Below are 16,385 nucleotides of genomic sequence, written 5' to 3'. Positions count from 1 at the left end.
GGTAGCTGATTAATTAAAATATTCACATGAAATGGTACCTTGATTATTTTTTAAGGAAACAGCCAGAGGTGATGCCGAGACTCCCCGACTGGACGCAAACCAGACGCTGGAGTGTGTGGGGGTTGCTGTGTGGTTTAGATCTGATGAAAGGCAGGAAATGGGAAAATCTGGCAAATCTCCCTGGCTTGACTTAACGGAGCCTCTTGACTTTTGCTAGAGTGCGTTTTTTGTGCTGTAATGGCCAAATGGAAATTTAGACTTGAAGCTGGATCCGAGCACTGCTATGCTTAGCTGGCTTGTACACAGCAGTCAAAGAGAAGGAAAGGTGTTTAAAAATTCCAACCCCCGGGTTTAACTATTCCTTCCATCTAAATTTCTTTGCTTTACCACAGAGCAGAGAAACCTGCAACTGTAGATTTTCCCTTGAATTTGTGTGGTACCTTCTTATTTCTGAGATGTCTCCCTTCTGCTACCCACGTGGAACCTTATCTCTTTTCTCAGAAGTCAGTGGTGCTTCATTAGCGCAAATTAATTCAGAATCCTGTGTGGTTGCTCTAAAATAGATACCATTGACCCAGCCTATGGAAAAGCATTGAGTTTTCAGAAATAGAAGCCAATTTATCAGCATTCCCTTTAACCTCTTTTTCTTTGTCAGGAGATGTTTTCAGCCAGGTTTGTCCTTCACTGTTACTGTGTTGAAGGGGTGTGATGATTAGAGGGATGAAACACCTGTCCTGTGAGGAAAGGCTGAGACAGTTGGGATTGTTCAGCCTGGAGAAGAGGAGGCTCTTTGGTGACCTTATCAGCCTTTCAGTACCTGGAGGAGCCTACAGGACTGCTGGAGAAGGACTTTTTACAAGGGCATATAGTGTTAGGACAAGGGGGGATGGATTTAAACTGAGACAGAGTAAGTTTAGATTGGATATTAGGAAGGCATTCTTTACTGTGAGAGGGGTGAGGCCCTGGCACAGATTGCCTGGAGAGCTTGCAGATGTCCCATCCCTTGAAGTGTTCAAGGCCAGGCTGGATGGAGCTCTAAGCAACCCGGTCTAGTGGAAGTTATCCCTGCCCATGGCAGGGGATGTTGGAACTGAATGACCCTTAAGGTTCCTTTCAACCCAAACCATTCTATGAGCCTGTACTGTCCTGGCAGCCCTGCAGATAAAAGTTGAGGTTCAAGCCTGTGAAGAAAATCTATCACAGGCCACAAGCTGGAGGAAGAGCCCCTTTAAAGAAGAGTTAAGAACAACAGATACTTGCAGTGAATTAAGCTAATGGCTGTTGAATTGCAGCCTCTGTGGGCTGTTCTTTCAGTTCTTGTGCTTTCCTCCCAGTGCTGCTGAGCTGTGGCATGTGCCACTGAGCCAGGTGGTTAAGACTCCATTGCAGTGTGAGTGTGGGTTTTGTAGCCTCCCTTAATTTAATTTAGCTTTATATGTTCAGATTATAATCAATTTTTATGCTACTTTAATAAGCAAATTTATGCTGTTAGCATGCTAAAGAGACTTGTCATTCACAGCTTCCCAGTCAATCAACCATTTCCCATTTTAGCAAAGTGCTCAGTTGTCCTAAATTTGGTAATGACTCTGCAGTTCTGGCTGGTAAGTCAGCCCCCACCAGGCATGGCCTGTGCCTGTGCTGGCCCCTGGAAATACTCTTCGTGGCGCAGTAAAGAGACAAGCAATTGCATATCCCCAAACTTTGGGCAGTCTGACTCAGATGGATTGCCAAGTGTTGTTACAGCAAATACGGACTTTTATTTCCCCCTCCTAAGAGAGACAAATCCTGTGTTAGAAAATGCCTGAGCATAAGAAAGCATTGAGTTTAGTCTCTGCAGGCCAGCGACTGGCAGGAATCACTTTCTCATGTAAAGCACTGCTCACTGGGGCATCTCTTTTTCTCTCTCCTCACCTTACAGGAAGATTTGCCTTCACTGTAAGTGCTCCCAGGAAGAGCACATTGTAACAGTTATGCCTCTGGAGATGGAGAAGACAGTCACGAAGCTCATGTTTGACTTCCAGAGGAATTCAACTTCCGACGACGACTCAGGCTGTGCTTTGGAGGAGTACGCCTGGGTCCCCCCCGGCCTGAAGCCTGAGCAGGTAATGATGACACCACCCAGCTACCAGAAAATAGTTGGTTTTGCATGTTCTTCGGAAATAGTTTCCCTGATTTTTCTTCTAGAGGTGCGAGCACTTGTTGCGTGTGGCTGTGTCTGGGTGCACTAGAGGGGCTTTGCAGGGTCTGAATGCTCAAATGGAACAAAACAGACACGTGATCCTTGCAGGACCTGTGGTTTTCTGCGTCTGTGGATGTAATTGGTAATTGAGAGGGGGGAAACAAAATACCTCCAGGATGGGATTTCTTGTGGTTGTGCAAGGGAAAAGACATATCTAATGTTTCACTGGGAAAGAAGCAATGGGACTCAAGTGTTTCCCAGGGGCTCAGTGCTTGTGTTCTGCCCTCCTGGACTGCTCTTCTCTGTGGTAAGTCCAGGGCAGACAGTCAAAGCTGGTAGATAACTCTGAAAAATAGGCCAAAAGCTTTGTGGTTTGGGTTTTCCAAGCATGATGTTTATGCCTTGCTGGAAGGAATAGCTTAAATAAAGCTCAAGTCTCTTGGTGCAGGATTGAGTGGGATGGATTAGACCTCAGTGTGCTCTGTTGAGCATGCACTGATTCTGCTCCTTCCACTTTACATGATTCCTTTGATTTTTACACTGGTCCTTTATATGTTCAAGTCAGAATTTCATTTGCAGTGGAGGTGGCAAAATGAGCTTAGCCTTGATAATTGCAGTATGATATGATATGGCAATAATTTTAAACTGTGTAAGGAGGCTGGAAGGGGGTGGAAAGCTTTCATTCTTACTGCCATAGTTGCTGTCCTTAAGTACTGTGTTTTCCTGTGCTTTTATTCAGACAGGCTTAGGAATTTCCTGAAATATTTTGGCACCATCCGTAGGCTGTAAATATTATCTGTCTGATTAGAGAAAATCCAGTTGTTTGGTGGCTTGTTTCTTTTTTTTTTTCTTGTCTTTATAAGCCTTGCTCAGTGCTCACTTGAAACTCCACAGCACCATGTGTTTCATTTGGTGCCATCCAACCGTGCAAATCAGGCAGCAGCCTTGTTTTCTGTCGCCTTCCTTATGTCAGAGGCTCTCTTTTTGCCTGGCAGGAGGTACAAGATGTGGTGTGTGAAGAAATGCAGATGGTTCTGAAGTGGCTCTGCTGGTCCTTCATGCCATGGCAACATGAACTGGTTGGGTTTGGGGGGTCCTGTTGGAGGACCATACCCAAGCTGGTGCCACCTGCTCTCGTTGCTGGTTTCTGGCCAGGCGTGTCAGCAGCTTCTGGAGCTCAAGCTGGCCCATGTTCCTGTAGCTTTGGGTGGAAATACAGGTATTTAGTGACAGGTGGCACCTGACCAGGTAGACATGGTCTCTAATGAGTACATCATGGCACGGGCAGTAATTGAAACCCACTTTCAGCATGGTGGTGACATATTCCAGGAGACCCATGTGATTCTTTGATCCCTCAGGTGCTCTTTAAGTGTGGCAGGGAGTTGGGGATGCTCAGGAGGAAATAGAAGTCCATTTGCTCTACCAGTAGCTACTGACATCTCGTGCATTACTCAGGTTAATGTGATTTTAGGTTCTTCCAGTATCTATTTCTTGCAAAGGTCGTGGTGCTCCTCAGTCCAAACACTCCCTTTCTCAGTACACTCCTCAGTCTGCATCACTGGGCCTTTCAGCAAATTTGCCACTTCAGACCTGTCTCTAATCTCAGTGGAGATAAAGAGCAGCCATAAGCAGAGCCAGAGACAGTCCCTGAAATCCATCCAGCAGAGCTCATCTGCCAGCCCTGTCATGACTTTTCACATTAGATGAGCCACTAAGATGACAAAAGCAAGGAGTGACTTCCTGGGCTGTGCAAGAGCCACACTGCAGGCGTTTGTCCCTGGGTGAAGAGCAGCACCCTGAATTTCATGGAATCACAGAATGGTTGTCCCCAGGCTGGGGATGCTCCTTAGTGCAGGAGGGGCCATTTACCTCCCATGCTGCAGAGGAAATGCCTCTGCAGCATCTCACTGGGGATGTGCCAGTCTGCAGGCAGATGTGTGGCTTTTTGGCCAATGAGTCAGGTGTGTGCACGTGATGTGGAGCCTCTGCAAGGCTGGTGCCTGCCATGGGGCAGCTGGTGGGCTCTGCCCTGGCTGAGGATATTGCTGTCAGGCTGGGCTGAAAATTCAGATTAACAGGCAGGGAATTTTTCTCTGCCTCCTGCTGTTCCACTGCTGTATTTTTTTGGATGTGAAACAGATTAAATGAAACAACTTTTTCCGCAATATTCTACTTTATTAAAATCTCAGAGCAGTATATGAACTGGGGAGGTAAGTGTTCCCCTGAAAGACTAATGCAATTTTCTTATTTTACTTGGACGACAGCCTCCCTGCTTCACTATTCTTGGGAGACAGCGCTCATGTCTCACTCAACACAGCAATTTACAGGATTTCAGTGGGGAGGAGTTGGCCTGCAAACGTGACATTGTTTTTTGGCAGTGTCCAAAGGTAATTTCAGTATTTGAAGAGTCCCTTCAATCCAAAGCTTAAATTACTGTCATCTAGAGGGGAATTGACTCAAACCTATAAGGTCTCAGTGTACTCCTGGACACTAACTCAGGCCTCAGCTGGTCTGTGGTACATGTCACTAGGGAAAATCATGTTGGTTACTCAATGCCTAGTACTGAAGACAAAAAAAGCGTTGGTCCAATGTTCACAGATACTGATCCAAACATTGTAATGAGGAGTGGAGCTGGAAGTTATCCCTTATATTATGGCTCAGCAGTGTGTAAGGCTAAAAAGGGCTTTACTCAAAAGCCATAAATAAATGCAATATATTTCTAAATACACAGGGATTATGATAGTAATTTAAAAATTGATAGCACCCCTACATAAGGTACAATAAAAATTTTTCTGGTAAACCAACTAAAATGTATGACATATCTGCTCAAGAAAGTGGGGTATAAACTGGTAGGACACTAGAAATGTTATTTCATTGAGGAGCCTACAAGAGCTTAGTTTGTCCAGCCTAGCAAATTGTTCATTTGAATTGTTCTTCCCCCTGTTCATTAGAGAGGGAAGAGCAGTTATCCAAGCTCCAACTTTAGCCCAAGAACATAGACATAAACTGTCTCCAAATGCGTTCAGGCAGGAAATTGGAAGAGGTTTGAGACCATCAGAGGTGTAAGGCTCAGAGACAACCTGCCAGCCAGGAAAGTGACAGGTAAAAACCCAGGACGGAGCTCCATAAATCACAATGTGATAAGGAAATAGAGTGTCTTGTAGTAGCTATCAGCTACACAGGATGGCCAGGAGGCTTCTGTGGGGTCTAATCCCACTTGGATTGGATTCAATGAGAAGTTGTCTTATGGCAGAAGAGGGACTTCTCTTCTGGAAGATAGGGATGCAGATGGGAATGGCAGAGATCTGTTTATAGAAGCAGGGACATGGGCTTTGTGAAATGCTCTTTTTTTCTGCCTGCAGTTCAATGGTTGGATAAAGAAATAAGTGTCAAAGTCTTGAAATGGGCAAACACCTTTAGAAGTGTGTCCTCAGCAAAGCAAAATCCCAGGCTGAGCCTGGCTGCAGAGACACAGAGGAAGACATCTTTGGGAGCCAGTTTGTCTGCTGGGGCTGGCAGTCTGACAGCTGATCCTCCTTGCACTGACATAAGTTTGAGGGCAGATGCTTGAAAATTAGTCCTTTTGTGATGTGTTTTTCACATTTTTAGGCAAGGCATGTGTCTCACTATTAGGAGCAGCTGGTTATGGGCAGAAATTTCCAATTAAACAAAAGATGGGGCTCTACTTCAGCCTCGCTGTGGCTTTTTTGTATGGCTCTGGCATGCCAGCATCTGAGAATCTTGTATGTGCCATAAGAACTTAATTCCCCCTTGTTGTCAAGTCAGTTGCTCTGGTTGAGTCCCTTAAAAAGTTAGGAAAATCTCATCTGAGCTAAAATGAGCAGCATGAAGGTTCAGGGGACCATTTTTCTCTAAGGCAGCCATTAGAGCTTGGACCTCAAGAGCTTTGCAGTGGTGTGAAACTTGTAGCTGTCACAGGGAATTTATTCAGGGGCTAACACACATGTTAGTCCTTCTTCTGGATATTTTGCAAGACCTGTTGCTAGGGCTTGAGTTATAAAACCACCAAGTTTCATCAGTTGCTGTTCAGGTCACAAAGTGAGGAAAGGAGAGCGGAGATGAACCTACACGGAACATGCTTTTACACCTTACGTAAAGATTTTCACCATTCTGGTGAGGCAGAAAGTACATTATCTGGGCCAGGCATCTCTGGGGGACATGTGTCTCACTTGTGCCTGCGTGTCACGGTCATTGTACCATCTTGTTCTTTCTTGAGCCTTCTGAGTTCAGCAAACTGTTTCACTCCTCAAGAGACTGAAGTCTTGCATGCAGCAAGGAAGGAGTAAAAGAGACCAAAGCAACCCTGTGCTCCACAGTACAGTGTGTAGTACTACACACTATACCTGTGTAGTAGTGGGAAGCAGACAAGCCAATTTACAGCCTGGTAGAGGCAGGGCAAAAGGCCCATGAAGAGCTCTTCCTTCCTAGTAGAGCCTGATCCTGAGAGCAGAGCAGTGTGGATGGAAAGCTGAGGACCCTGCAGAGAAGCTGGTCCTTGTGTACCCTACTCCCAGGAGCTGCAGCTGCCTCTCATTTTGCCCACTTACACATGTGCACGGTGGAGTATTTTACCCAAAAGCTGCCTTTCAGCTCATTTTCAAAAGCTCTCCAGTTTCACTTTGAGGTAGGGTCAGTCCATCACCTCCCAGGTGAACTCTCTCAGTATCTAAATAGCCCGGCAGTTAGTGGCTCTTATTTCAAGGCTGGAGCTGTCTAAATCCAGCCTCCAGGCATCAGACTGTGCCGAATGCTTCCCAGCTGCTGAATGGAGCAGCAGTCCCGCACATGGAATGCTTTTTCTGCGTGTGATGCCAGTGATGCATGACTTGGGGGCAGCTGGAGTGGGGCAGGAGGTCCTGGAGCTGTGCCCCTGCCCTGGAACAGAGTGGATGGAGAAGTGTGAGTGCATCCCATGCTGAAAAAGAGCCCATGGCAAAACCATGTGTCTGGACATTTGCTCCATTTCTGTATCCTGGGGTGTTGCCCTGATCGTGGTGAGCCAATGGAAGCTGTCAAAATTACTTAATATTTGAACAATCTTATTATCAGGGAGGGAATCAGCTACTCTTGATGGGTCACAGAAACAAAACCACTCGTCTGACATGGTTTGCTCGATTCTGAAATTTGAAGAATATATGTGGAGGTCAGCAGAGGTGAGAGGCAGGGGAGGAGCAGGGAGTGGAAGAGGAAACTGAAAACCCTGGACTACCCAATAGAAACTTCTCCTGGAGCTTTATTCCAGTGTGCAATTACAGCTTTTCTGAGTTGCGGTGTAATGCAAGTGTGCTGCCCCATGCCTTAGAAATCCAAGAGCATGTTATGTGGGATACCCAGGGGAATGATCGGTGATGATCAATGCAGCAGATGATCATTATCATTCCTGGTGCTCCAGGGGACCCTGAGCCCTGCATGGACCTCACAGCATAGCCCGCTCTCAATGCTGTTGAAAGCACTGATCTGGCTCTTTTTAATCCAAATTCAATTTCTGCCTAAAAAAAAGAAAAATAATGTCATAGGCTTTCACAAGTCTAAAACGTGTGGACGTAGGGCCTTCATTCAAATGTTCTCTTTGATGCCAGCAGGAAGCAGCGCTTCCGCGGGATCTCTTGCAGCCCGAGAGCTGCTCCAAAGGCTTGGCAGGGATGGATGTCGTTCTCGACTGGGGAGCAGCAGCGCTCCGACGCCTCAGCTGCCGTGGGAGAGGAGCGTGCGGAAAGCCGCAGAGCGTGCCAGAACAAATAGCACTTAGAAAAATGATTTTTCCTTTGTTCCCTGCCTTTGTCCCTCTGACTTAGGAGCGGGTTTCCAAGAGCAAGCGCAGCGTTGCGGGATGCCGGACTGCCCGGCGCCAGGACTGCGTCTGCCTCCCGCTGCTGCGCCGGCGATGGGCGCTCGCAGATCTGGGGGTGACAGGCCTGCTCCCAGCTGGGCTTTGGGCTCCCAGGGGACACTCCGGATCCCTCCACGGCGCGTGCCTGCCTGCATCCCCCCATGCTTGGCAGAGCCAGCCAGCAGTTCCCACTCTTCATTTCAGAGCATCTGGTCCTGCTGTAAGGATTGTTTTGCTTCAAAAAAATAAATCAGTGCTTTGTATCCTAATGGCTTTGGAAAAGGAGGACGTGCCAGACTCAGGCCAAAGCACACTGAACCCGTTTTCCAGGCTCACACGTGCTGTCATCTGTGGAGCTTGTGTGTGAGTCAACGTGTGCAAGCACTTGCAATGTTTCACAGACATATTGGGAAGGTTATTTGCGTGTGGTTTGTTTGGGACTTTTTTTTCCCCCCTTGCTTTTGCAAGGGAGGCTAGCAGGAATGAGAGACACACAAAAGCATCAGGTTTGTTTGTCTGTCAATTTTAAGTGCTCGGTGTAAAGGATCATTAAAGCCTGACGTGTGCTGTTCAGAAGCTGGCACTGGGGAGGAGCAGGCAAGCCACAGGAGCAGCCCTGCTCGCCCAGGCCAGCACAGGCTTGTCAGAGCCACTGGCTGCCTTCTTCCCTCAGCAGCCAAATCCCGTGGGAGTTTGCACACAGCAGTGAGCCAGGAGAAGGGGCCACAATTGAGCACACACACATCAATGTGCCACCAGCTCCCTGTGCTGCCACGGGACATCCCTGGCTGTCATGGAATGGGCTGCCAGGGCTGTGGTACCCTGGCATGTTCCCAGGGGAAATGATGCTGTCCTGGGCATGGGGGGGACATTGGGGAATGCTGTATTTTGAACAGACTCCGCTCTGTGTGATGCTTTACTGCACTGTGCCTGAGTGCTGGCTGACTCACCAAGATCCCCTTTTTGGGAACATCCTTGTTCAGGCACCCTACTGCGTGCAGACCAGCACGTCCTGCCCTCACAGGGCTCTTTGCAAAAGCCTTGCAGTTGGTTTTGTAGTTGGTTTGGTTTCAGGAGAGCCAGGCAGGCTGTGCTGGAGCTGTGAGGGCTGAGCAAGTCGGCACCGGTGCCAGGACACCGTGAGCTCCTTTGTAGTCCATCCCAGCCATACAGTCATCCCAAACAGCCCGGTTTGGTGGGTGCTTTAGGAAGGGGTGTTGTGCTCAGGGCGAGTACAGCCAAATGCTACTTCCCAACAGCAATTTGTGGCGTAAGAAATACGATATTTTCCCCTCCACCTCCTTTAATTCATTGATCAAAGAGATCCTTCACCAATAGCTTGAATTTACAGGATGTTTGCAAACTTTTCCGTCTAGGAGGTGTAAGGCTTTGCTCACAGATCTGCTCATGTGGGTTTTGTCTTTGGTCACCCTGGGACCACCAGGACAAGCTGTAGTCCTGCCTTTATTTAGCAGGGCCAGAGAAGGTTTGTAAACTGTCAAAGTTAAACTGGAAACATACTCCAAACCTAAGAAGACCACAGAACACAAAGGCATTTGTAAACTAATGTAATTACTCTCCTCAGTGCCTTTGAATAAAGTTGGCTCCAGTTTAAAGGCTTTTTCCTACCCTGTTTTTACATTATGTTCTTTCCTTTCTCCTGGTTTGTTACTTTTTAAATTTCTACCTCCCCCTCTTCCCCTCCTCCGTTTTAGCATCAAGCAGCTGTTAATTTCCAAAATGTGTATCAGTTTTTGTTAACAAAACTTGGTGTTTGGACATTTTCCTTGTGAAGGTGAGAATAACACCTTGGGAATCTGCTGTGCTAGGTTCTGGTAGCATGGAGCCTGTCCAAGTGGGACCTCCCTGGGGCAGGATGGAGCTTGCCCAGCCTGCCAGTATCCCATGGCACCTAGCACCCACAGCTCTCCCCATGTCCAGTGCACTGGCCAGACCATGCCCATGGCATCTGCAACCTTGAGATGTTGTGTGAAGCTTTATTTTAACTCAGTGTTATGTTTTCCAGTCTCTTTTGGGATTTCTCTCATGCAGAAGTCAGAGTGAAGTGGAACAAGTTGGAAAACTGAGGATAAAACCTAGTCCAGCCCCACAAGGGGCTCCTGTGTGTTCATGATGCTTGTTGGGGTAACCAGGGGCAGAGCAGATCTGTTGCAAGGGGCAATAGGAGGATGCAGAGCTGCTGTGTTGCACAGCAGAAGTATTTAACAATAAAACAGTTACAGATACTGCACAGTTTAAAGAGGAAATGTTATCTCTCCGAGGTCATTGCCTGCACTGTTATTCTTATCTGGGTTGCAGAGCCTGTAAGGGCAGTGAGGAGCCATCAGCAGGCACATGGGGGGTCTGGCCCTGGCCCTGCAAGGCTCACCAGCTACAAGGCTTGTGCGTGCTGCAACACAGAGCTGGAGGAGGAGTTACTTTAGCATAAAACAGTGACCTTTTATACAAAAGGAAAGTGCAGACTGAGCAGTTTTAGTTTCCCAGCAAGTTAACACTTTCTGCAGGCTTTTTCCCTGAAAAGCCAGGTTGATCTAAGAATCGCCTTTTCCTTCTTTATTTTTGGGCATCACGCAGGCCTGTGCCAGCCCAGCTGCCAGCCGCTCCCACGCCAGGTCAGAAATGCTGTCGGCAGCCAGCTGGGCACAGAGGCAGGGACATAGGCAGCCTATGACCCTGTCCCTCCCAGTCTTGGGTCTCCCATCCAAGGAGCTGGGTTCATGCCATGGGAACAGGTGATGGATGAGAGAGTGTTATGTGCACAGGTGTGCTCTAATGGCAGCCTGGGCAAGAGGTGTCCTTCTGCTCTTCATCTGCCCTCAGGATGGATCTCTTGGGATAGAAGTGATGTCCCGGGTGAAAGGATCTGTGCGTCCCTCTGGTTCAAGGGAATGGTGGCTGCAGAAAGCTGTTGGCAGCCATAAGGATTTTCTCCTCATGAGATGTTCCACAGGTACTGGACCAGGATTGGCAGCTGCCTCTGCTCCATCTTCTCCATGAGCACTCCTCTAGAAGGTCCCTGTGGCTGATGCAGATCCAAAGCAAACCCTTTCAGGTTATTTCAGGCAACAGAACACAGGTTGGAGCCTGTTGTATTTATTTTGTTTTGCTTCTCAAACCAAATTGCCCATCCCTGCCAAGCTATGTTGCTGGTGTGATGGGAACCAGTTCCTGCAGTCCTGCTGGGAGTAAATGGAAAACTTCCCGGCGGAAGCAGGAGCGGAGCTGGGCACGTACGTCCTGCTGGATTGTGCTCCGGGAAGGCAGCACCCAGGCAGCTGAAGGAAGAGCTCCCATCCTTGGTTTTTGCCCAGGGTGAGCGTCTTGGGGCTCGTCGCTTTAGTAATTTGGCGGCTCTTCAAAAAAAAAGTAATTTATGGTCTCCACCAACTTCAAGGACTGGGTGGGCAAAAAAAAACTTCTTTGCAAGAAATCAAAACACAAGCTAACCAATGTGAGCACAGGGCACAGTGAACAGCCTCTCCGCACGTGGGGAATTTGTCAGGAGAAGCCACAGGAGTGTGTGCTGGCCAGGCACGCACCGCGTGGCCGTGTGGAAGCCCGGCAGCCCAGGAAAGGGTCTGGTGTGGCAGCTGGGGCATTGCTGGGAGATTTTCAACTGCAAACTCTGCTGCAGACTTGCTGCATGAACTTAGGGAGCTCATTTAACACCATGATGCTGCAATTAGTCCTTTGCAATGTGTATATTTGCTACCTTGTGTAGCATGTCATAAGAATTTTAGTGTTTTTAATGTGCTTTGATGTTCCTGGATGAAGGATGCTCTATAAATGCAAAGTAAGTATTCTAATGTATGTAGTTTGTTTTCTTTTTAACATAACAAAATACTTTGCAGCCATTCTTTCTTTGACAGTTTCCATAGCTGGTGGGTCTGTTTCTGCTGTGCCTTAGCAAAACAAATTTAGGGTTTTGCAGTGGCATATGCTCAGCATGTTCCTCAGCTTTGCAACACAAGCAGTTCCCTTGTCATCAGCACTGCAGACCTGCGTGTGGAAATCTGCTAAAATCTCCCTTTCTGGAAAACCTGATGATGGGGGAAGGAGGGATGGTGACATCGGTTTGGGAGGAACCATAAATTGAGAAAACCACTGGAGCAGCTCTTGCTCTCAGGTAGTTCTGAATGAGAGCAGGGAGTGAGATGAACGCAGAGCAATTATTTCTGAATAAAGCTAGGTTTGGATAGTTATTCTGGAATAAAAGGATATTTCTTTCTGTAGAAGATAACTGCGTGCGCGCCACCCCCATCAGCCTGTGAGCCGATGGGTGAGCTCCCCTGCCAGCCAGCCCTGTGTGACCAGCTCGTGTCCCCACTCCTCCCAGTGACCCCACAGCACCCTGTCATCCACAGATGCTGTGGGGCTGTGCAGGCAGGGAGGGCTTCTCTGGAGAGAGCTGGCCCAGGTGGTGCTGTCTAGGCCAAAGTCCAAAGCATACAGCAAGGGAAAAAGCTGATCAGAAACCACTGCAAAGGAAGCGTTATTTGGGAAAGCCCTGTGAAAGCTGCAGGCAGTGCAGCCACTCCAAAATGAATTGCTGATAGCTGAGGGAGCATCTCGGGGCTAATCCCACCATGGCAAAGGCAGACAGCTGTGTGCACTGGGAGAACAGCCTGCATCTCTCCAGCCAAGAGCAGATTTAAGGAAGCCAGCCAGCCCTCTGCTTCTGCCCAAGCATCCGGAGACATCTGGGGCTGCAGCGAATCCCAATCCCAGCTGTGCTTACCTTTACCTTCTCCCGGTTCTTCCTGAGCTGTTCAGCATCACCGTGGCCATTTCAGAGCGGATCTCAGCCAGCGAGTTCCCTCCCGGTGCTGGCCCGGCCCTTGAGTGCACATCCCAGGTGTGGCAGTCGGAGGAGAGATGCTGGGGTTCAGGGTGTGCTTCCTCTCCGGGCTGCACTGCGCTCCCAGCGTCAGGCACGCTGTTCCTCAGCCTTTTTAATAGCTGATTTTAATTACACGCTCTGAGACGAAAGAGAAAAACTAAGCCTTCCAACAGATTTTATCTGCTGTTTATTTCCACAAATTGCTACAGAAAAAGGCCCGGAGGGGTTTGATGGAGGTGGAGGCTGAGATAGCCAGCAACACGGAGACTGCTGGGGCGCAGCCTTTTTAACCTCCCTGCCGAGGCAGGTGCCGACACATCCCCGCAGCCGGCGCAATGCTCACGCTATGGAGGCTGACAGAGCAAACGGTAACGTGCCCACCTCGCCGGGGCTGCCACCCCTGTGCCTTGGAGGACAAAAGAAAACAGCCTGAAGCAGCTCCTGGCAGTGTTTCCCTGCTCAGAATCTTGGGGAAGACCCAGCGCTTGCTGCCTCAGGGGGTGGCTGCTGGCCGGGCACAGGGGCATGGGCTCGGCCAGGGAACCCCACTGCAGTCCCCTCTCTTGCTCCGTAGGTGCACCAGTACTACAGCTGCCTGCCCGAGGACAAGGTTCCCTATGTCAACAGCCCGGGAGAAAAATCTCGCATAAAGCAACTTCTTCACCAGCTGCCACCACATGACAATGAGGTCAGTATCCAGAAAATGTCCTTGGACATCAGCACGGCTGCGGGTGGGGAATGGACGCTCCTCCTGGGCTTGATTGTGGGAAGCGTGGCTTTCCTTTCTCAACTCCTTTTGTTTTCAGGGGGATATACTTGGATTTCGGTCACGTTGCTATTTAAGTTGCTGTATTTGCTTCCTGCTTTGATTGTTGGAGGTGGGGAGTTGTTTGTTTCTAAAGTTAAAATTTTTCAAAGTCATCTTTCTTCAGTTGTCTGAAATAAAAGCATTTTCTCAGCCCTTGGAGGCCAAGGCTCTGTTAAAAGTGGCTTGGAATGCCATTGAGATTATCTAGAGACAGATCCAAAGTTGCAAAAGCCTTTTCCCAGGTGCTGCTTCCGACTCACCTTGGAGTGGGAGTAAGTGTGCTAAGGAGGGGCTTTCTGGGCTGAGCCTCACGAGCTGGGAGAGCCTGCGAGGCCGCAGGTTGAGTCAAAACCAGTCAGAGCAAAATAAACCTTCTTACGTCTCACAGGAATGATGTGAGGCAGCAAAAAGGGTCTGGTCTTTGACGCCCTGATCTCACCAGTGAGAACACTGGCTTCTGGTAACCCACAAAATTTCCCTGTGTAAACAAAAAAAAATTATTTTCATGCTACTTTCTGAAGAAGCCGCTCTGGGAAACACATGCAGGTAACTTGTTTGATCTCAGCCACATTTTAACAAGTTTGCCTGCATGTGGCTGGGTGCCATGGGCACAGCACTGTCAGCATGGGGGGAGCTCCAGGCACAAAGAAGGGACTCCTTCCCATACACCCTTGGGTCCCAACCTGCCTGCCTGCTTCCCTGGCAGCTGCTGAAAATTCACAGCCTCTGACAGCCAAAAAACATAAGAATAAATACACACAAATGCTGCTACTGCAGCCTGTTTTCCTGCAAGTTGGACTTGCAGGTCTGTGTGTATTTTCTGCAAATTGGCAGATTTTACATCCAGTTTCCCTTTATGCTCAGTTTTGCTCCTTTCAACATTCAAGATGTGCTGGTTGCTCATGTGAATAACCCTGCTCAGCTCCATGAGCCTGCTCTCCCATGTAACGGAGGGTGGATTGGGTGCTGGTGCTACATTTGACCTCCCTGGCTCTTCAGTTGTATTCCCCATTGAAATGCAACCAGCCAAGAGCTAAGCCTGCAGGATGGAAATAGCCAGGAAAACCTCAGAGTTTTATAAGCTTCAGGGAAATTGCATCATTCATTGTTTGTATCCTTTTATTTTACTTATTTCCTTATTAATTACTTTGCAATGGAGAGGTTTTGCAAATGAGCAGGCTTTATCCTGTGCTGGAAAAATAGTTCACAAGTCACTGGAACACTGTCTTTGGTGCAGAGAAAAAGGTCTGTGCTCTAGAAATGCCAGTGTAATATTATGAAGACCTCTGCCACGGAAGGCTGATGGAGAAAGCAGGAAAACCATCAGTCCAATTGCTGGTCTGGGTGCAGCTCTGAGAACCCAACTTTTAAGACTTTTCTACAGATTGAGTGCCCAAAGAGCAGCAATCATCCTGCCCTTTTTTCTCATCTCAACCTCTTGAAATTCTGAACAAACCCCAGATTTCTGAAGCCCATTGTTTCTCCAGCCTTCCCACAGCCAAGGGCAGAGGTTTGCAGGGCCCATGGAACGGTGGCAAGCCAGGGACACCCCAGGCACTGAGCATCACTTGTGTTTTTTAGGTTCGCTATTGCAACTCATTGGATGAGGAGGAGAAGAGGGAGCTCAAACTCTTCAGCAACCAGAGGAAGAGGGAAAATTTAGGGAGAGGCAATGTTCGGCCATTCCCTGTAACCATGACAGGAGCCATCTGTGAGCAGGTGGGTAGTGGCTGATGAACTGGTACCTGCATCACTCAAGTGAAACACGCCTCCTCTGAAGACAGGCTGAGAGAGTTGGGGCTGTTCACCCTGGAGAAGAGAAGGTCCTGGGGTGCCTTAAAAACCTTTCCAGTACCTAAAGGGACTACATGAGGGCTGAACAAGGACTTTTTACAAGGGCCTATATTGATAGAGGGAATGGCTTTAAACTGACAGAGGGCATGTTTAGATATTAAAAAAAAAATTCTTCCCTATGAGGGTGTTGAGGGACTCGCACAGGTTGCCTAGGGAAGTTGGCTACTTCATCCCTGGAAGTGTTCAGGCCATATTAGATGAGGCTTTGAGGAACCTGGTCTAGTGGAAAGTGTCCCTGCCCATGGCAAGGGGATCGGAACTGGATGATCTTCAGGTCCCTTCCAAGTCACACCATTCCATGATTTAATGACATGAAACAACCATCTGCCTGTGGCCCTGCTGTGTGTGCACTCACCCCTGTGAGTGCTGGGGTCTGTCAGGGCACCTTTCGGGATATTTGACATGGACTTGTCAATTCATCTCCTGGCATTATGCAGGGCAGTGATTGTGAGAGCATCCTGTTGGAGGCAGTGGGGTCACCCACACGCCTCCGTTAATCCCCGTCTTTTCTGACAGTGCGGCGGCCAGATCAATGGAGGGGACATGGCCGTCTTCGCCTCACGAGCAGGACACGGCGTCTGCTGGCACCCTCCCTGCTTCATCTGCAGTGTCTGCAACGAGCTGCTGGTCGACCTGATCTACTTCTACCAGGATGGGAAGATCTACTGTGGCAGGCACCACGCCGAGTGCCTCAAGCCCCGCTGCGCCGCATGCGATGAGGTAAGAGACAGCATCTGCCATGAGCTGCTGCCCGCTGGGATGGCACAGAAGGGTTGGGTGGCATTTCCCCTCCATCCCTGACTTTTTCATGGAGGCATTCACACCAAACTGA

At 48.7% G+C, this 16,385-nt stretch overlaps 1 protein-coding gene across 3 annotated transcripts in view; it reads left to right on the top strand.

Moving 5' to 3' along the window:
* PRICKLE2 (prickle planar cell polarity protein 2) overlaps positions 1–16,385 on the top strand; it is a 103,060-nt gene that overhangs the window by 69,787 nt on the left and 16,888 nt on the right. For all 3 annotated transcript variants that reach the window (XM_068202156.1, XM_068202157.1, XM_068202158.1), the window contains 4 exons: positions 1,919–2,102; positions 13,466–13,579; positions 15,281–15,418; positions 16,070–16,273. In XM_068202156.1, the coding sequence (XP_068058257.1) occupies positions 1,919–2,102; positions 13,466–13,579; positions 15,281–15,418; positions 16,070–16,273 (640 nt within the window). The remainder of the gene's footprint in view (positions 1–1,918; positions 2,103–13,465; positions 13,580–15,280; positions 15,419–16,069; positions 16,274–16,385) is intronic.

This window comes from Anomalospiza imberbis, chromosome 11 (genome assembly GCF_031753505.1).
Source record: "Anomalospiza imberbis isolate Cuckoo-Finch-1a 21T00152 chromosome 11, ASM3175350v1, whole genome shotgun sequence".
Classification (NCBI taxonomy): Eukaryota; Metazoa; Chordata; class Aves; order Passeriformes; family Viduidae; genus Anomalospiza; species Anomalospiza imberbis.
This window is presented reverse-complemented; position numbering and strand designations above follow the sequence as displayed.